Here is a 20,034-nt window from a genome sequence, read left to right as displayed (position 1 = left end):
GGATTACAGTTACCTAAACTTTTTAAGGCTCCTACCTACCAGAGCTATGGCTACTTTCTCAGCCTTTTATGCCAGAACTTCTATTGACATTTGTGCAGCAGCCACTTGGTCTCACTACAAGTTGGATGTTATTTCCAGGAGCTGGGCTTCATTCGGTTCGATGGTGCTCCTGCATGTCCTTCCATGTCTGCCACCCAAGGTTCTCATATCTGGGGGCTCTGACCCTGTTGTGAGGGTGAATGAAGGAGACCTCATTGGATTACTGCCTTCAGCATTGGAGAATGATGTGGTTAAATGTGTTACTACCTAAGAGGAGAGGGTTTATCTTTGGTTTGAAATTAAGCTGGTATACTTGATCTAGTTTCTTGGCTTCATAAGTGTTTGAGATAACAGTTTTAGTGCATCTTTTATTCTAAAATTGTTATGAAACTGATTTTAAAATCTATTGTTCAAGACATTGGCAGGTTATGTACTTGGCTAGTATAGTAATTATACTTGTCAGATAATTACCCCTAGGTTCCCATTAAAATCAAGGGGAAGTCTAACTCAGTAGAGACTGAAGCATTCGCTAGAATGATTTTAAAACTGTATCCCACAAATATAATAACTAGACATAGGTAGCCACCCATGTCCTATTGCTATTCATTGTAAGCACCTGCAATTGCTTATGGCGCAGTGGTACAGTGGTACCGTTGTCACCTCCCAGCAAGAAGTTCTCTGGTTTGATTCTTGGCTGGGGTGCCTTCTGTGCAGAGTCTGCATGTCCTCCCTGCATTTGTGTGAGTTTCCTCTGGGTGTTCCGGTTTCCTCTCACGTTACAAAGACATGCGTCTGGGGTGTTTCTCCCAGAGCCTCCACTGAAAATTGGCTTTGTTCCAAGTCGGAATTTCCTGGTTAACAAATGTTAAATAAATATTGTTAGCAAGCAATCTCGGGGCTTTCAAAGCAATCATTTATCTTGACACTACTGGGAGCAACAGCCAGTCTAATCTTTAGAGATGGTTTTTTATTGTAGGTACACTTTTCTTCTGTCAAGAAATCAGATATATACTTTGGCAGTGCCCTCAGCACAATGTAGGCATTTTTTTTTCTTTTCTTTTTTGTGCATTATAGTGTTTAGGGTAGCTTGGTGGTGGGGTGTCTGTAACAGCTTGAAATACAAGATTGTGGCCATTTTGTATTCTACTGTTGGTGAACCAGAAGAGGTTGTTTTGGGGTGGGGGGAACAGTCTATGGTGAAAGTAAATGTAGTTGAGTGATCATAATAAAAGGATCATTGCTGTGAGATGGTGGGGGTAGGAACACTTTATAATGCCCAAGAGCTACATGGTGAAAGACATTACTGTGATTATTTGTTCTTTCACTTTCATCCCAATCTAACATCAGAGAAGTACTCAGAAGATGGCTATCCTTTTTAGTGGTAAAGCAGCAGGCTATGTGAAAAGGCACAGTGATGATATGACTTTTCTATGGGCAGTGTATGTGTCATTACTGAAGTCCCTATGCCTTTCACTTTCTTCACAATTACACATCAAAAATGTGCACAGAAGTGGCTATCTCTAAATGAAAGCAGAATGCAGTTACGTGATTCTAGCTATAATTGATACGGGGAGGTAATGTATTAAAGCAAAAGACAATTTATAGGATCACTTCTGAATTATTGGGGCTGTCTCAGTGCATCATGGTTGTTATATTTGTATAACTTTTTCATAAAGGTGGTGAACCCCCTCTCAGAATATGGGCATTCTACTGAGACAGCAAGTATGCAAAAAGAGCTAAAGCTAGTAGCTAGTTGTATTTTTAGAAATACTCTGACACAACCCATTATTTTACTTTTGAGTTCTTACTTTGTTTAATTTTGTAGCCTCCCTCATGCAGATGTCTTTTAAATTTGGTTCATAATGAACATGTAAATTTTTTCCTCATAGTAGGCAAATGCATAGTATATAAAATCAGAAATATATTTTGCATTTATAGCAAAATAATAAAAGTATTTATTTTCTTCCTGAAAGTGGTGTTTTCTAGCATTTCAATTTAAAAAAATGGAACACATTACCAGGATCTGTGACTTGACACTCAAATTAATTTGTTCAACTTTTCTATTAGGTTTGCACCTAAAAGCACAACCTAATTACAGTTTATAACTGCATATCCGGATTTGTTGTCCAAAACATTTTGCTCAAACTATTCTGAGATGTAATCACTTACTGTCAGCCTTCAGCAGTAGGCATACATTATTGCTAGAATATGCCAGGACGGCAAGCTGTGTTATATGTTTTCATTAAGTGTGAGTATATAGTTTCTTCTCAGGGTGCAGAATGCCGCACATATTCAAAATGTCTTTCATTCTGTTATTACATCAGGAGTAAGACAAAGTAATTTTTATTTCACAAGTTAAGAAATATTTTGTTACTGCAGCTAGGGTGAGGTCTACACTCCACCTATGGACAAAGGTATTGTGCTGGCATGCAAATTAGGATTGAGAAGCAGTGATACCCTTGGTGATGGAGTAATGTTCTTGAGTGTGCCTTGTACTTTGGTATCTCTCTCTAATTCCCTGTTTTTTATTGTAACCTGCCTTAGGGGAGATAATATATGGCCACACGTACAGCTAGTAAATCTTTTACTTCAGAATGCTTTTTTTGCTCAGTCTGGCTACTTTCTGTCTTGGGGCTAGCTGACATCTTTTCAAAGGACTAGGTAAAACTTAATGTCCAGAATAAATCTGTACTAACTTATTATTGAGTTAGAAATAAAAAAATCCTATATATTTCACTAGATTTGTTAAATGTCATGACCACATTACCATGCTTTCGGGAAGGTGTGCTGGTCAGCTCAATTTCAGCACTGAGCTGCTTTAAAATTCCTGAGAGTAGAATATGATTCTTAGATTGCATTTTATTGCTGATAACCATGATATTACTGTCTTATATCTTCATAGTGAAATCTGAATGGAGGATTGAGATGTAGCCTTTCTTAGTTAAGCACCAGAGGATTTGATTCATGTATTCCTTTACTGCCACAGTCTAACATTTTTTTATACTCTGCTTCCATCTTTGGTATTTTGTTGACCAGCTACTTGGTATGCAGAGTACAATAATGACCCAGGATATATTGTAATGAAGTGCTGTTACGTCAGAAGTAAAAATCCTATATATTTTCCTGAAATAAAATGTTTTCTTTTACAGAATGCCCAGAATTAACAGGTGAATGGGATCAAATTCAGCATAATCGAGCAGTGAGACTTCTAAGGGTAAAATCAGAATTTGGGTGTTTTTTGTAAGTGGTCATATAATTTTATAATATCTAGAAAGTTTCACGAGATGAGGTCTTTTATACATATCTGCTACACTCATACATTTAGAGGTACTCACCGTCATAGTCTGACATTTTGCATTATACCAGTTACTATTGGGAGTGTAAATTTAAGCTTCTGCTCAGTATGGAGAATACAGTAATGGCATAGAAAACATCAGTTGTCATTAGATCAACAATAAAAAAATCCTGTATATTTCACCAAAAAGTTTTTTTTCTCAGTGTAGCTGTTATTTCATGCTTTTAGGCATCTAAAGCAGTGAGGTCAAATTTAGAGGTGTGCCACACTGGAATTCCTGAGGTTAGGGCAACAGTCTTAGGAGTGTTTTATAACGGAGTACCATGTTATCTGAAAATTTCATAATGAAATATGAAAGCTTCACAGATGGGCAGCACCGGTCTTAGTTCATATGACCCTACTACCTCAGTCTGACATTTTGCATAACTCAGGTTTTCTTGTGGATATTCTGATGAAATTCAGTTCAGTACACCAAGTATGATTATGGCATAGAGAAAACTTTACTGAGTTGTCACATCAGAAGTAAAAATTCTCTCTATCAGAAAAACCTGTCCAGCTCTTTCATTTGCAACATGCCACAGCTGATGTGCCAAATGTTTAAACAATTAATTCAGTGGGGTAAAATTCAGCATAGTGCTGCACTGAAACCTTTAAAAGCAGAACATCATTCTTAAGTGATTTAGACAAACTTTCAGTGATTACTGTCTGAACGTTTCATACTGAAATCTCAAAAGGGAGTCTGATGTGTGAAATTTTTCTATAGGCAGCATATCCTTTATTTCAGAGCTGTTGGCTACCACACACTAATATTTTGCATTGTACTTCATTTCCATTATGGGTGTTGTGTTGAATTTCTACTCAATATGCCAGGTACAGTGATGGCCAAAATTCATCAGCTCAATGGCACAAAGGCAAGGTATCTATCTGGCCACTGGCAACCTGAGTTCAGTAATGAATCTTGGGTTGGGTGACTCTGGAAAAGCCAAAGAGAATAGCAAGAGGCTGCACTAAGTTGTGTGGTGAGAAGCACAAAACAATATTGGCTCAGAATACTTTAGTGAGTTGACATTACATCAGAAGTAAAAATTCACTTTATTTCTCTTGAATACAGATTTTTTTTTTTATATATTATAGGACTTATGGCACCTTCCCCAGTTTGTACATCAATACAGTAAAGTACATTATAGGAAGTAATTTATGTCTTTGCACCTGGAGTCACCAGTTATTTGTGTGTTGTAACTGTCACGGCATGCTACTTTATGAAATGTGTTGAAGTATTTACTTCCTGTAATATTTCCTGTAGTTACAAAGATGGTCCTTTATTGCTGGGTGCCATCAGCACTCTTACATTGATGTTTGGGTGCTTTGGTTTTGTCATTCGGTTTGTAACAAGCATGTATATTGTACATTTTTTCAGGCTGACAAATTCCGAATATATCTGAATTGTAGCATTAGTATCGCAATAAAACAAGAGCCAAAAACAATTCTGTCTTTCTCAGAAAAATATTTTCTGTCTTTTATATGTTAAAACAAAATATGCATAATTCATTTTTTTTTTTGAGAGGGGGCACATACTTGAGATTCTCTGGTAAACATTTTATAAAAGCTGTTAGGTTAGATAAAAGTACAGTAAATGTAAGCCATTTAAGGATCTTGTCCTGAAATTTTCATGCAGATATGTCAAAACATTGTAGAGAGATTACCTTTTGAAGTTAAGGAGAAATCTAGGTCAGAACGGGCTTTGTAAACAGAGAAGCTGTAACATTAACTAATCAGTAAGTTGAAAATATATATAGCTACCAGTTCTCTTCAGAGTAAAACAAAGTGAAGCTATCCAAAATGCAAGTGCATAATGTTAGTGTGATTTCAGTTCTAAAAAGAAAAAAGTGATCAGTTTCACATGAAATATCAAACCATAAAAATAACATTCAAACTGATTTTTTTCTATTAAAATTAAAGATACAGCCACTCGTAGCTCTCAATCTTTTAGCACAAAAATCTGGACAAAGCCATAAATAATGGAGGGACAAAGCCTCAAAAATAAGGACAAATTTTAAATATGGCTCTTATAAACTAAAAGGTCTTGTGTTACCATACATTTTGTTAATAAAAATATAAAGTCTGAAACTCAAATGCCTGTCGTTATTTAGTCCTCACTGATTTGCCAGAAAATTACACATTTTATGAAGAACAGAAGAAAAATCGAGCAAAAATCTGGACATTTTGCGAAAATCTGCACAGTTGAGAGGTATCCAGCTGCTGCTTTGCCTTTGAAGATAGTAGCCCAATGTAAAGGTGTTTTTAGACAAGTAGTCCTTTCATGGGTGTAAAATTGTTGAACCATTTTGGAAAAGCAAATTTTAAACGACATACATGCCAAAACAGTCCGTAATTGGACAACCACTGAAAAATGATCAGTTGTTAAGGGTTAAATGCATCAGTTTGTGAAACAGAATCTGACTTGGAGAACATAAACTGAACCTTTTAAATTATCAAAATCCATGCATTTAAGAACTATTGTATGAGTATTTCAGTTGTAGGAATCTAGATTTTTTACCCATGATTTAGATCCAGAAAGTGACTAGTTACCGCCATTGATGAATTGCTTTTCTGAGATAAATAGAATATGAAATTAAATGGCATATTTTAAAGTGTAGTAGTTTTAAATCATTCAAAATGTTTGGCACTGTCAGTTTGTTATATAAAATTGTGACAGATTTTTGGCAGCTGTATGAACTTAATTCAGTATGAATTGTTTTAAGTATTTTAAAAGAGAGTGTGATATGAAGAATAGTAAGCAATAATAGTGCTAGCCTCTGATTTGATAACTCGCCCTCTTTCCTAATTGTCATTATTTATATCTGGAAGGATCTAGTAGACTTATTTATTTATTTGACATTTGTTGACCGGGTTGGTCCAGCTGGGATAGAGCCCTTTTTTTCAGTGGAGACCTGGGGAGAAAAGCTCCACAGTTAATACAAACATGCAGTAGATACATTGATACATACAGTATATACAAATTTAAGTAGATATATACAAAAGCAGGTTAACATGAATGGTAATTAGTTTGTACATATCGGCACTTATTAAGGTACAGTGCAACAGTATATATAAATCATGCAGGTAAATGTTACAGAGCAATGAATAGTGGTTATTGTGTAGTAATAGGTGGGTAAGTATGGGTTTCTAAGCTTAATCATTCTACTGTTAAAAGCTATACATCAGTACAGATTAATCTGGCTGAGAGTGGGGGAAGAGGTGGTAGCATGAAATGATTTTATAAGAGTGAGGTTAGGGGCAGAGAGTTGGGTAAGATGGCTTGCAGAGTTGAACAGGAGAGAGATAGGAGGAAGGTTGGGGTTTCACTGCGGTAGGAGAAAGGTGAGAAATGGTTGGCCTAGAGAGGTGAGTCAGTCGGGGGGGGGGGGGGAGATAGCATTGCCATAGTTTATTTTTGCTTAAGTGATTTTTTACTGCCTTTCTGAATTGGAGTTTGGGTCTGATGTTTCGGATATCAAGTGGTACTTTGTTCCAGTTTTCAGCTGGGTAGCAGCTATAAAGGTTTTTTCCTATGTCGATATTGGGTTTGTGAATGCATAAAAGATGTTGGTCAGAGCTTTGCAGTGTTCTAGCTGGGGTGTAGGAGATGATGGATGCAATGCTGGGACAGAAAGTGGATTGGTATAGAATGGAATGAATTATGTGAAGCTGAGGGAGCAGGTTATGGGGGGGACCATTTCAGTTTTTTAAGCGCTAAGCAGTGATGAGAGTAGTATGGTAGTTCGGCAGCAAATTTAGCTACTTTCTTATAAGTGGATTCTAGTTTAAAAATAAGTGAGGTCTGTAAATTGTTGAGTGAGAGCTATAGAGAAGGGTTGGTAGTAGGTAGGCATGAGATAGAGCAATTTTAGCAGTACTAGAAAGAGAGTTTTTGTTTCTATAAAGGAGACCAAGTTTTTGATGGGTTTTCTTTGTTACTTAGAACATGCAGGTCAGATTTTAGCTGATCATCAATAATGACCCCTAGGAGTTTGGTGTGGCTTTCCACTGAGATGGGTGTGTTATTGTTGGAGGTGATGGAAAAGGATGGTTTCGGGTGGGGATTGTTTTTAGTACAAAGAGTAAGAGTTTGGTCTTTGGATTTAAGATCAGATCAACCTCAACCAAACCATCTTAAGTCAAACCTCCACTTTTTTTTAAACATCCTCTAAATTTCCTATTTATAATTTAATTCCCAAAGCAGCAGCAAACTTGATCTGAAGCAAAGGTGGGGACAGATACATTGTGAGAGCAAGGAAGGAATTTAAGATTTGAGTACATTGTAGAGCAGCCTGATCAGATCTATGGGGCAGTCTAAATCTCATAAGTAGGATCATATGGACTAGTAATGAAAATATTGTGTTACAGTAGGTGTATAACTTCTGTTCTCATCACATAGGAGAGAGAGGAGTTGTGTGCACTTAGTCTGGCAGGAGTTTGCAACCTGTGTACTGCTTTTTTTAATTTACTTTTTGGCTTTCCTATTGCTCATAGGTTGGTACTAGGCTATCGGCCGTAGGGCCTATACAAGCCTATTCATAACAATTCCCTGGCTGTTTCTTCCCACACTATTAACTTCCTGGACCCCTGTCTAGCAGGGCGACTGATGTGATCCCCGAGATGAATTTCCTTTCTCCCATCCAATCGTCAAGGTTCCTTTTGAAGAGTGCCAAAGAGGCACTCTGCTTGACATGTATGGGCAGTCTATTCCAGAGTCTGGGGAGTCTCTGGGTCAGGAACCTATCCCTCCAGCATGTTTTGTTTATTGTGATGACAAGGTTTAGATCCCTGGAGCATGTGGCTCTAAGGGATTGGGATTTCTTTGTGTAGCATGTCCAGCAGCTCGGGGTTTGACATGGCCTTGTATGTTAAGCAGGGATCGCCTCTGAGTAGATGATATGCGACAGAGTATAGCTGGAGTTTTTTATGGTGGTCAGCATAGGGCATCTGCTTTAGGCCTGTGATTCTTTTAGTGAGGTTTTTCTGCGGCCTTTCCAGTTGTTGCAGGTGTCTTGAGCGGTACATACCAAATGGGGCGTTGTATTCTATAATGGGTCTAATGAAGGATGAGTGCAGTGGGACAATGACCTCCTTTTTTCTGGATGAAAAACCCTTAGTGATGAGGTGTGCCACATAGAAGGATTTTCTGACTATTGTGGCGATGTAGTTATCGAAGATGAGACCACTGTCCACCTGTGTCCCTAAGTCTCTTATCACACTTTCGGTGTTTAGTGTACTGCCACCTATGTGGTAATTCACGGGTACGTTTTTTTCCCAAAGGGGATAGCTATACATTTCTTGGCATTGAGCTTGAGCTCATGGCTCTGGCACCAAGCATCTGTTTCTGTAAGGCCCTTTTATAGAGTATCCACATCATTTGGAGATTCAATAATGGGTCCCAGTTTGCAGTCATCTGCGAACTTTGTTAGCCAGAGTCCCTTAGTACTGGCCTGTACTTCAGAGAGTGTCTTTGCTGTCTACCCTTTTTTTGTTTTAAGGAAGTGTTTTTAAGAGACTTAGTGGAGTGGGCATGTTAAGAAGGCTGCCACCTACAAGTGAACATGGCTCACATCGATGCAAAGACACATTTTCACATCTTTGCAAGTTAGGCATGTGGGAAAGTGAGCTGAGTTGGATCTTAACACCTGCTTTCGCATTAATTGTAAGTTTATTTTAAAAGTTCGTTTTTGGGGTTTTCTGTATTCTGTGGGTTGTCTTTTTTTTTTTTTCTTTTCTTTTTTTTGTTTACGTATTGGGGAAGTGTCACTTTTCTGTTTACTAAACACCAGGATCCTAAGGTGTAGTATTGAATTGATTGGATTTTGTGACTTCATGTTTTCATTTTTTTTAGATTGTTTTCATTACACCAAACTGCTTGACATGTAAAATGTCATTAAGGGTGTATTGTTTAAACGTTTGCATTAGAGTTGCTTGTAGCAGTGGATAAAATGCACGAATTCTTGAACAATTTGGTTTCCAGTAGTTACTTGGCATGTATGGTAGAGACAGAGAATTTGGTTGGGTGCCAGTGACATTTCTCACAAATGTAGTAAGGTCCGTTTTACTAGTTTGAGAAGGGCATTAGGTGATAGCTCATAGTTAAATCTTTAACCAAATGTGAGTGTTACTAAGACCACCTAAGCTTTTGATGACAGTTGCACAGTACTAGAAGGGTATTCAAGCTGACTTTTGTAACACCATTAAAATATCAAATTATGAACTGATACCACAAGTACTTAAACGTCACTAGTGACTGCTAACCTAACTTTCTAGTTTGGCAACACAAAGAGAAGGAAACTAGTTGGGTCAATCCAAAAATGCATAGAAGCATTTAAATACTTCCACCTGGTTTGAATTCTAGTAAGGAGTTGCTATCTGAAGATGGCCTTGATAAGAAAAATAATTTTGCACCTAATGAATCCTTCGCGTCTAACCCAGGATATCTTCCTGGTAGTTTGGTTCCCCCACCAGCTGTGCAGTATTAACTGCTCCTCCATACCAGTAGCTGCTCCTCAAAGAAATTTAATGTATAATAGAGCAGTTTTGAGTAATAAAATGTTGGAGTGAGATTCAGGAGCTAGAAAAGGAGGTTGATAATTTTCAAATTACAAAAATGAATTGTAGAAGAAACATGGAGAGGGGAGAGGTTCACTGGGTTGGCTAGCAAGGATTGCAGTAATCCTGGAGTTGTCCCTTCTACTGAGGGGCATTCACCAGTTGACACTTGATTCCAGTCTAGAACTTCTTTTAGGAGACTCTACATTATGCGGATTAAGGGACATTCTCCCCTCTCCCCATTATTCAGACAAGGTTACTGTGTCCTGCTTGAGAGGTTGCAAAATGGTGGATAATGTGGATAAAATCAAGTTTCTGTGTGTAATAAATATTCAAGCCAAGCTAGTGTTGCATGTTGCAATGATGTTTCAATACTATCATTGGTAGTTTTACTTAAGCTGTAAGGGACTTAATTTCACTTGGTCAGTCCATTGATTTCCACCTTTATATTTCTGACATGCTCCCCTACCCCACATTGATTCCATGAATGTGCAAGTTAGGAAATGTACCAACATCATTAGGAATGAATCACTAAAAATGTCCAGTGAAAGTTATCTATTTATAGGAAGTCTCCTAGAAGTAAAACATCTGTTTCTATAAAGATAATTTACATCTTATTCACCAGGACATCTGCATGGTGAGTAACATGCTGATCAGGTTGGCAAGAACGTTTTTAGGATTTACTTGGTTAGGGAGATTAAACACTTAAAAATTTTTTTGCACTGTCTTTTTTACAAATGCAAGGAGTTTTGACAATAAACTAGCTGAATTGGAGGTAAGAACTGCTGGAGAACATTTCAATGTATTTTTTTACTACTGAGACTTGGTTAGCCAAATAAATAAACCTGTATCCATCCAGGATTGTAAAGGTCATCATATATTTAGAGCAGGTTAAAAAGGAAGGGTGTTTTCATCTATGTTTCTACCAGATTTACCTCATAGCTATTAAATTCAGAGGTGTTAACAAGAATTACTAGCAGCTAGAATTGATGTAGGTAAAATTAGTTGGGATGTGACACTTGTTTCTAGACTGCCTAATATATCCCTAAATATGGATTATAACGTGCATAAATAAATCAGCAGTTGTTTCTTGATATTATCTCATGAGATGTTAATGCTCCCAAAGTGGACTGATATGTTCATCTTTCAGATGAAAATTCTTTGGTAGGTTGATTGAGGATATAATTCTGTATGAGTATGAGTATTCTTAGATGGTGAAGGATCCAACTAGGGGTGATATTACTCTTGATGTGATGTTTGGCTTAATGAAAACCATTACATTTTGTGTTTAATACTTTGCTTCGCCTAAGGAAGTTGGACCATCTTTATGTGGTATCTGAGGGAGCTTCCATAGTAAATATTAGTAACAAGGAAAGGGGGTTCATGAGGAAAGTCTACTATTCAGATTTTTTTATTTAATTCTGAGTCATGGAATTAGGAGATAAGTGTGGAGTTAAGACAGTCCAGGAAATATGTACAAACTTATGATTTTGTTAATGATTTGATAAATCATTTTGTCTCTTGTGGTAAAACAGTTGAAGTTAGGAAGAATGCTTCCCCTTCGTGGACCAGTAGGTTATCACACTTTAAGTGCAGGAACCAAAAATATGGAAGAAGTACAAGGCATAATCAAGTTAAAAAAGTTTGTTATAACAAGGCCAAAAGATTCTTAGTAAAGAGGTAAATAAGGTAAGGACTGATTATGGCATCATGTTGGCAGGTAATATTGGAGATAGCAACAAGGCCCGATTTTAAATATTTCTACTCTTATGACATAGATGTCATCTTGAAGGTAGAAGAGTGCTTTAATAGTGAACCATCTAAGTTGATAAGGTTGTTTGCTGATGTTTTAAAAGCTTTGTAGATGCACTATTTGATGTCCTGGGCATTTCCCCTGCAATTTTAAAAGGGCAATTAAAAAGTGCCAATGACCATCAACCCTAACTCTTTTGCAGGCCCTGATGGACTCCATGTTTTTTTTTTATATATATATAAAGAACAGCTGAAAACTTTAACTTACCTCACTGATTTTAGAACATTAGTTGCAGGCTTTGTGCCTAAAATCTGAGAGGAGGCTATAGTTATTCCTGTTAAAAAATGTCAACCCCATTTTAGCTGTCAGTGATTTTAGGCCAATCAGCCTTTGTTTTTTTTTTTTTTTTTTAACAAGAAACGCCTTTAGTAAATCATCACTTACTACATAGGCATTCATACACTTGTATAAATGAAACCAAACCATACTGACACAATCCTAGTTGCAAGCATTTTACATCACAAACTGAAACAGTGCATCCCATAGGGAATCCTTAAGGTCCACCAATTCACCACACTCCCAAAAGATATGTTCTCAATTACCTCTTTCTTGTCCATCACACCTCCAACATTTGCTGCCAGAGGAAACATTCTCTGGAGTCTACTTGGGGTATAGAAATATCTATATAAACATTTCCAGGCAAAAATCCTAAATACTCTAGATTTTGTTACATATTTGGGAGCCATGCATATATCCGCCCATTGTTTCTTTGTGAATTGCTTATCCAGTCTCTCTCCAAAATTTTTTCTAACCTCCTTATTCTTATAGTTACCATGCAATATTTTATATGCTGTACTAATTATTCCTTGTTAATGGCAACTTCTATTCTAGAGTCTACTAAAAACTCTACCAGTGCTGGTCTTTCATTTTGGACCCCCCTTATTTCTGTCTGTTTGCCTATACTCTGATATCAATCCCTGACTGGGAAGGCAATCTCTAACCTGCAGTCCAAACAAATTCTTGGCTCTTCCCATTCTATCATCTTTCCCTCTCTAGTTATTTGCTCGCAATACCTTGGCTCCTTTGCCAGTTTTCTTCAATAAATTCCAGCCCCCTCTTGCCTATTGTCTATATCCCTGTTTGCAGTCATCCCTTTTGGCAGAATCTTCTTTTTCCAATCCTGTGTTGGCTTAATTCTTAGAATACGTTCTGCTACTTTATGGATATAATAATCTGTATTATTATGGTTGTTCTCATTAAAACCCTGCATCCAAAATCCCAGTTTTTCCTTGATTCTTGAGCTTCCCCGTTTCATCGTCATCACTTTCCACTGTGAATTATAGTTTTCTGCTTATGCTATGTATTGGAGTCTTAACCATGTAGCTCTGAAATACCCCATCAAAGTGGGTAATCCCAATCATGTTCACCTAAATATGGATATCCCTGAATCAATTTTTGTGTGGGTGCATCATTTATCCCTATTGCCTTTGTTATAATTTTGTATCCCAAAAAGATATGAAGCTATCTCAAAATGTTCCAGAACACTGTAGTGTCTCTTTCTGGTTTTAACAGGTATAAAATATCATCTACAAATAAAGCCAGCTTTTATTGACTACCATACCAATTATGTCCTTGAATTTCTGAGTCCTTTATTTTCTTTGCTAGTGGTTCAAAATATAATGCAAATAATAAAGGGAAAGAGGACACCTGTGCTTCTAAGTGCTGATTTGGTTTTGTCTTAGCTTTATAGCTCTCCCAGCTGGGAAAAAACCCCAAATGCTTTGAGAATATTAACTACCTTGGGAAAGCCCCTGAATGCTTTCAGAGAACATTATCCCCCAGCCAAGTTATTTCTTTTCTCTTTATTTTTCCACAGCCAGTCACTCTCTACCAGACTGTAGCCAGTTTCTCTTTATCAGTTTGTCTCCATAAAGACATGAAAATCAGCCAGCCACTTTCTCTTTATTAGATTGTTTCCAAAGAAATATGAAGACCAGCTACAGAATTGTTACTGAGCATACATGTATTTGCTAGAAAAAAGCTTTATAATATTCAATGTTCTTTTTTAATTTACTTACTGTCACTGAAAACTTGTTACTAAATCAGTTTAAGGTCTTTAGTTCGGTCATTCCCCCATGCAAGAATGAGAAAAAGTACATTTAATTTTTCTTTTATCATGCTTTTTTAACCAGGCATTTTTAACATTGCAGTGCCTACATTTCTTAAAACTAAACAAGAAGAGAAGGGAAAAAGAAAGAAAAGAAAAAAAGTGCAGTAGTACCTGTTGTTTACAATTCCCATTACACTAAAAAAAAACTTTATAGCATGTAAAGATAACCATATGCCACAAAATTAGTACTATTTAAGAAAAAAATCTTTCCTTACAGTTAACTTTCACCCTCCTGTTCCCCTTCCCAAGGCACTTTTTGCGAACATTAATGACATGAAAGTGGGCATATGCTTTAGAGTCCCCCACAAGTCCAACATATTCTGAAAAAGTCCACTATTTCCAGATTTTCTTGTTCTGTCATATTTCTCAAATATAATTATGCATTGTAATCCCACATTGTTACTGGTTTTATTACTGTTCATCTCCAAAATCATATCTCTGCTTCATTTCCAACATACTTTCAATTCTTCTAGTCAACTGTCATGCTCCCTTCCTTATGTACAACTTTTTCCATTGAAAAACTTGAAAAGGTTTCATAGGTGTACAGTACCTTGGTGGTCTTTATTAACAGAAGAACAAGAAGCAGAATCTCCTCCTGTTTCACAGCTTACTTTTTGTTGCACAAACTTTTGTACTTCCTCCTTAGCATGTACTACTTCAAAAAATAAGTTTATCCCTCCAGGGAAGAATACCTTGAAGACAGCTGGGTGCAGCAGTTTGAATGTCACACCTGCATAGTGGAATAAATTTGCTCCTCTTTTGTCTGGTATACAACGATGAGTAATCATTCTCCACAAACACTCTCCTGTCTCCCAGTTTTAGTACTCTGTCATTCTCCCACAATTTTGTCAGAATCCACTCCTCCTGCTAGTAGGATTGCAGCTTTCTTTTCCCTACGTACTGTGTCCTCTAATTCTATTATTTTTTCAAAACACATCTTCCTGAGCAGTCTCATATTCAGCCAGCCTTTTCTTCATTTCAGCCTCTAATTCTTACAGCTTTATCATCTCATCTGAATATCTGTTTAAAGCTTCTTCCTTTTTTTCTAACCTTTTGTTGTTTGTGTTGATATACTCCATTAGTGTTTTGTTTTATTTTAAGCAGGTCTATATGCAGTTGTATCTTCCTGTAGGTTACTGGAAGTCATGTCTGGAGGTTTTATTGCTTTACACTGAATACCTGCAGAACTTTCCCCAGTCAGTGTTTAAACTTTCCCCAGTCAGTGTTTCTTCCTCACTTTTTGTGGCCGATTTTTCCAGGTTTTCTGTATTTCTTTATTCCTGGTATCCAAGCAGTGCACTTACTAGCCAGTTACTGAAATTTACTCATAAACACAAGTCTGTTGGCCTTCTCTGCTGAGTTTGTTTTCACACTGGGAGAGCTAGAAATAAGCTGTTACTCAATGTGCAGCCATCTTGGAAGTCCCGAGGCCAATCAGCCTTATGTACATATTGTGGAAATGTTTTGAACATGCCCTATGCGTATCACTTCAACATCTCTTTGACTTTTGTTCAAACATTTTTCAGCACAGTTTTTTACCTGGGTGCTCATGTTATCAAACTGAATTAATTTCTATGAGGACATTATCAGATCTTTAGATAATGGTCTTGCGGTCAATGTTATTTATTTATTTATTTATTTATTTATTTAGACTTTGCCAAGGCATTCAACTCAATTCTTCATGATATCTTACTAAACGGGTCTATATTAGAACATTGAAAGTTTAACAGTTCGAATCACTAAAGGTCTACCTTTAGTGATAGAACTGATAAAACTTCAAATGTTCCTAAAAATAAATTAAAACAAAAAAAAGAAAATCTAAAGGGTGTAGGCAGGGGGGCAAGCCCCCCTGCACCCCCCACACCCCCGGCTACTTAAATATACCAACTCTGACACCGCACTACATACATTGAAGTAAATGGAAATCTCCCCTTATGGAGATTTCAGTTTACACGTTTGATGTTCTGCGCTTTCACTGTTCTCGTGTCGACAATGTCAGATTTGACATTGTCGGCTTTTGAGAATATAATATAGACCCTTACTAAACATCATGGTTAAGCTTAAACTTGACCCATATGTGGTAAGGTAGGTTGAAAACTGTTTACTAAATAGGCATTGTAGGGTTAGAATTGGAGACTGTTGCTCTAAATATAAATGGATTAGGGAGGTGTCTCTCAAGGATTTGTTCTGTGTCTCTTGCTGTTTGGTCTCCTAATATCTACTTGCCCTGTTGCTAAGAGTGTATGGTCCAGCAAATCTGTTGCTGATAGCAAAATCAGTTGCACTGTAACTTTGATTATCATCTTTCTTTCTTAAAGGTTGTCTGTATAGTTTACGTAAGTGGACTCTTTAGAGTATGAAGTTTAACAACAAAAAGTGCATGGTGGTACACTCCATATACCATAGTTGTATGTACCTGTATGCCCTAGATAACTACATACTATCTGCAGCTAGTTGCTTAGGGACCTACAATTACTAGTGGGAACCACTCTAAAATTTGATGAGCATATTAAACTAACTAATAGATAATGTTATAGTTTGTTTAGAGATAGTATGCATAGTATTATTAGCAGGGACAAGAAAGTTCTGTTCCCATAATTTGCACTGAATATTCAGCCTATCAAAGCATATTACAGGGTTTCTTCTGTGTGTTCACGGGCTCCCATTTGAAGACACTTGAATGCATCCCAAGCACCTATACAAGGCAAATATCCAAGACTAAGGAGAAGTAAATATTGTGGGAAGAAATATCCAGGGAATTGTTATGACTAGGCTTGTATAGGCCCTAGGGCTGATAGCCTAGTACCAACTTATGAACATATAGGAGGCGACTTCAGCAGTTGCCCCTATGTTCTATAGGCTGCAGGTTGTTAAGACGGGGACTTAATTACCATTTATAAATGCCTGGAATCATGGCTGCTACACTGGGTATTTGTTTTAGTAATCATAATGCCCATACTAGGAATAACGATCTATTTGCTGATTTACCTTCAGCCAGCTCTTCAGTTAAATGTTTATTTTTTCACTACAGTGTTGAGAGGTTGTGGAACTTGCTACCAGTAAACATAAAGTATTCTAACAATTTATAGGTCTTCAAAAATCACTAGACTTTTGGTTTTTAAGAAACATTATTTACACTCCGGGAGTCAGTAATTAAGCAAACTGTTAAATGACCTGTTTAGGCCCAGAGTTTGGATCAAACATCATTTATCACTGATCATTTTTTTCAATTTCTGCAGATAACCATGTACATTAAAAAAGTCTTCTCTTTGCTTTCTTGCTATCAATAACTTTTCTAGGGCCTGCCACAGATTCAGTTCTGATGAAGGTTTTCTCTATACAGGATGGGCAAATGAAAATTCATAGAGTGGTGATTGGTGCTGCTAAACAGCCAGAGTAAGACATTTATTGAGAGCCATGAGATAACATTTTTGCAGTTCTTGCAAGAACCATACAAAGAAAACTTGGTCACACCTCAGTAGTTTTTAGATTGACAAAGATTTACTATCCACATTGAATCGTTTTCCTTAATTTTGCAAAGAACAGATTTGGAAAACAAATCGGGTAGAATAGCACTTTTTCCATCATCTGAGATCCAGTGTTTGACAAGATGCAGTCTTTTTTATCCAGGGCTTGGAGAGGCGTGGAACTGTGAGTAACTATCTTTTCATCAAAAAGGAAACAATTAAATTACTTTAATTATTTTAATTCTGCGTAAATATGTAAGTGCACTTGTATGATGACCTGTGTGATGATGCCACTTTGTACTTTTCTGCTCTTTTCAATCTGATTGCATTTTAGTTTCTACTTGGACCTTAGTCTTTTATTTTAATTAGCAGTTGCGGGAAGGTTGTGTTTCTGCATTATTCTGCACTTCTATTTCCACAAGTAGAATTACTTGTAAAAGTTATCTGTTTGTATTTTAAACCCTGCCGGTCTAAAGTCTTTTAGTTTAATTCACAGTTGTGGCAAAACTTTATATTACTACCAGATTTGCCCCTTAATCATTTGTTATTGCATTTTTCCATAAACAGTGTTGCTGGTAAATTTCTGCATAGTTTGTTGCCCTAAACTGTAGTATACATTCGCTAGTGAGAGAATTGTCTCCGCTCCAGTTTGTGCTTCAGTGCTTTTATTCTGCTTATCATTCATTTGCTTACATTCTGTATCTGCCCCATCCTCCACTAACACATAAGCTAAAGTTTATGGAAGAGCTCCAGTATTGCCTTTATTTCATTGCTAGCATCTGTAGCTAGCCTGCTTGTTCCTTTTAAAATTTCCAACCTTCTGCTGCAGTTCTTTTATAATGCTAGGTATCTGCCCAACCCCCTATAATTTATCTGATTTCCATAGTCTCTCCCTCCCCTCTTTCATTGCTGTTGATTGTTGTAGAAGCTATTTATGTACTCTTCCCACCCATTGTTTTCCATAGATTCATGGCACTTAGTGCCCACCCAACAAGCCAGTATTATTCTTGAGTAAACCTCCTTTACTGAACTTTTTTAATTTTATATATATATATATAGAGAGAGAGAGAGAGAGAGAGAGAGAGATTAATTGTATCCACTGCCATCCAGGCCAAGTTAAGTACCTTTGATTGTTAAATTTCACTTGGGCTATTTTGAGTGATCACTTTTGTTTACTGCTTTTATGTGTGCATTTCACTGATTTTTTTTTTATAAAAAAAAATTGCTCCTCCTGTCACTGTGAATGTTACTGTCTTGAAATTATCTACAGCAGGGGCTTCCAGGTAATTAAGTGGTTAGTGTTTGCATCGCACTTATGGGTCTTCTGCTGTGTTTGTACATCAAGAGGTTTATTCATCTTGTGGTAAGAGATGTTTGCCTGGTCTATCTGAGTTAGGAAATACATATAAGAACTCGTAGTCATTTTATTGTCCTGATGGCTCATTATTTAGTTTTCTGTGGGATTTTTTTCTGTGCTGCTATAAATTGTGCATGTTTGCATTAGTTAGCAGTGCCCTGTATAGTAGCAAACACCCAGAAAGCAAATTTTCTCTGCAGAACAGTCCATAAAACTGTAATTTGTAAAGCAGCAATATAGTGCAAATACCTTGTGCACCAGCAAGCTTACAGCAGCTGTTTGGGCACTGCGTGGCAATACCTACATAATTTAGTAAATTCAGTATTGTGTAAACCTTAAAGTTAGTAGAATTTAGTACTGTTTAGAATAATCTGCCCCAATAAAGCACCCTTATTAGTCTGTACAAAGCACCCTCAATAGCCTTCTAACCCCAATAATTTCCCATTGTAGCTCACAAATCAAAGCACTGGACAGTATGAATATCCAATTTCCTAACTTCTCTGTACCCAGCTTGGTGGATGTGGGCATCCTGAGACAGTGTAATAATTGTCTCATGCTAATTGACAACGACTTAATCCTTAAAGTATTAGACATCATATTAAGAGGTATACTTGCACAGTGAAACTGGAGGCTAAACTCTAGCATACAAGTCCACATTAAGTTGTCAAAACCACATACACACCACCCACCTCACAGTAGCATACAATACATACTTAGACTAACGTATGCTGAAGCACTTTAAAGTATTCTTCCTAAGCAAGAAGGATCACCTAGACCACTCACCATCAAAGCTATGCCTTAAAAAGCCCAAAGGCACTCAAAACAAAAACAAAAAAAAAAAAAAAACCCACCACACATACTGTCACTCTCAGTGGAACACCAAACACTAAGCCCCTAAGGCAAACACACACATTTCCCAGCACTCTCATCATAGGGGACTCCATTGTAAGATATACTAATACCTGTTTAACCAGGCTGTACAAGGAGAAGAGAACTGTTAGCTGCTTATCTGGAGCCAGGATCTGCCAAATCACATATGCACTAAAGACATTATACCACAGGTACCAGTATGATCCCACAGTAGTCCATGTAGGTGTAAATGATCTGTGATGTACCTCCCTAGACTATATGAAGAGGGACTTTATGAAGCTTTCAGACTCCGTCTCAGGTTGGTTTAAGCTTAGCATTGAGCAGCATATTACTATCACTGAGGATGATGCAATAGTTTGAGCAAAAATGATTGATTTCAACAATTGACTGTGTATCTGGTGTCATTCTCAGGAGATCAAATATTTGTCAGCTTGGGAGGACATGGTCAACAGACCACATTGCTTTGCACCTTTTCCCTCCAGGCTTTTG

At 37.1% G+C, this 20,034-nt stretch overlaps 1 protein-coding gene across 3 annotated transcripts in view; it reads left to right on the top strand.

Moving 5' to 3' along the window:
* Nucleotides 1-20,034, top strand: part of CENPH (centromere protein H) — a 620,329-nt gene that overhangs the window by 77,946 nt on the left and 522,349 nt on the right. The window contains exon 3 of one of the 3 annotated variants that reach the window (XM_044075457.1): nucleotides 3,189-3,279. The exons of the other annotated variants lie outside the window; for them this stretch is intronic. Within the exon in view, the coding sequence (XP_043931392.1) occupies nucleotides 3,189-3,279 (91 nt within the window). The remainder of the gene's footprint in view (nucleotides 1-3,188; nucleotides 3,280-20,034) is intronic. 3 annotated transcript variants of the gene reach the window in all.

This window comes from Protopterus annectens, chromosome 6.part1 (genome assembly GCF_019279795.1).
Source record: "Protopterus annectens isolate FY-2018-M chromosome 6.part1, PAN1.0, whole genome shotgun sequence".
In the NCBI taxonomy this organism is placed as follows: Eukaryota; Metazoa; Chordata; order Ceratodontiformes; family Protopteridae; genus Protopterus; species Protopterus annectens.
This window is presented reverse-complemented; position numbering and strand designations above follow the sequence as displayed.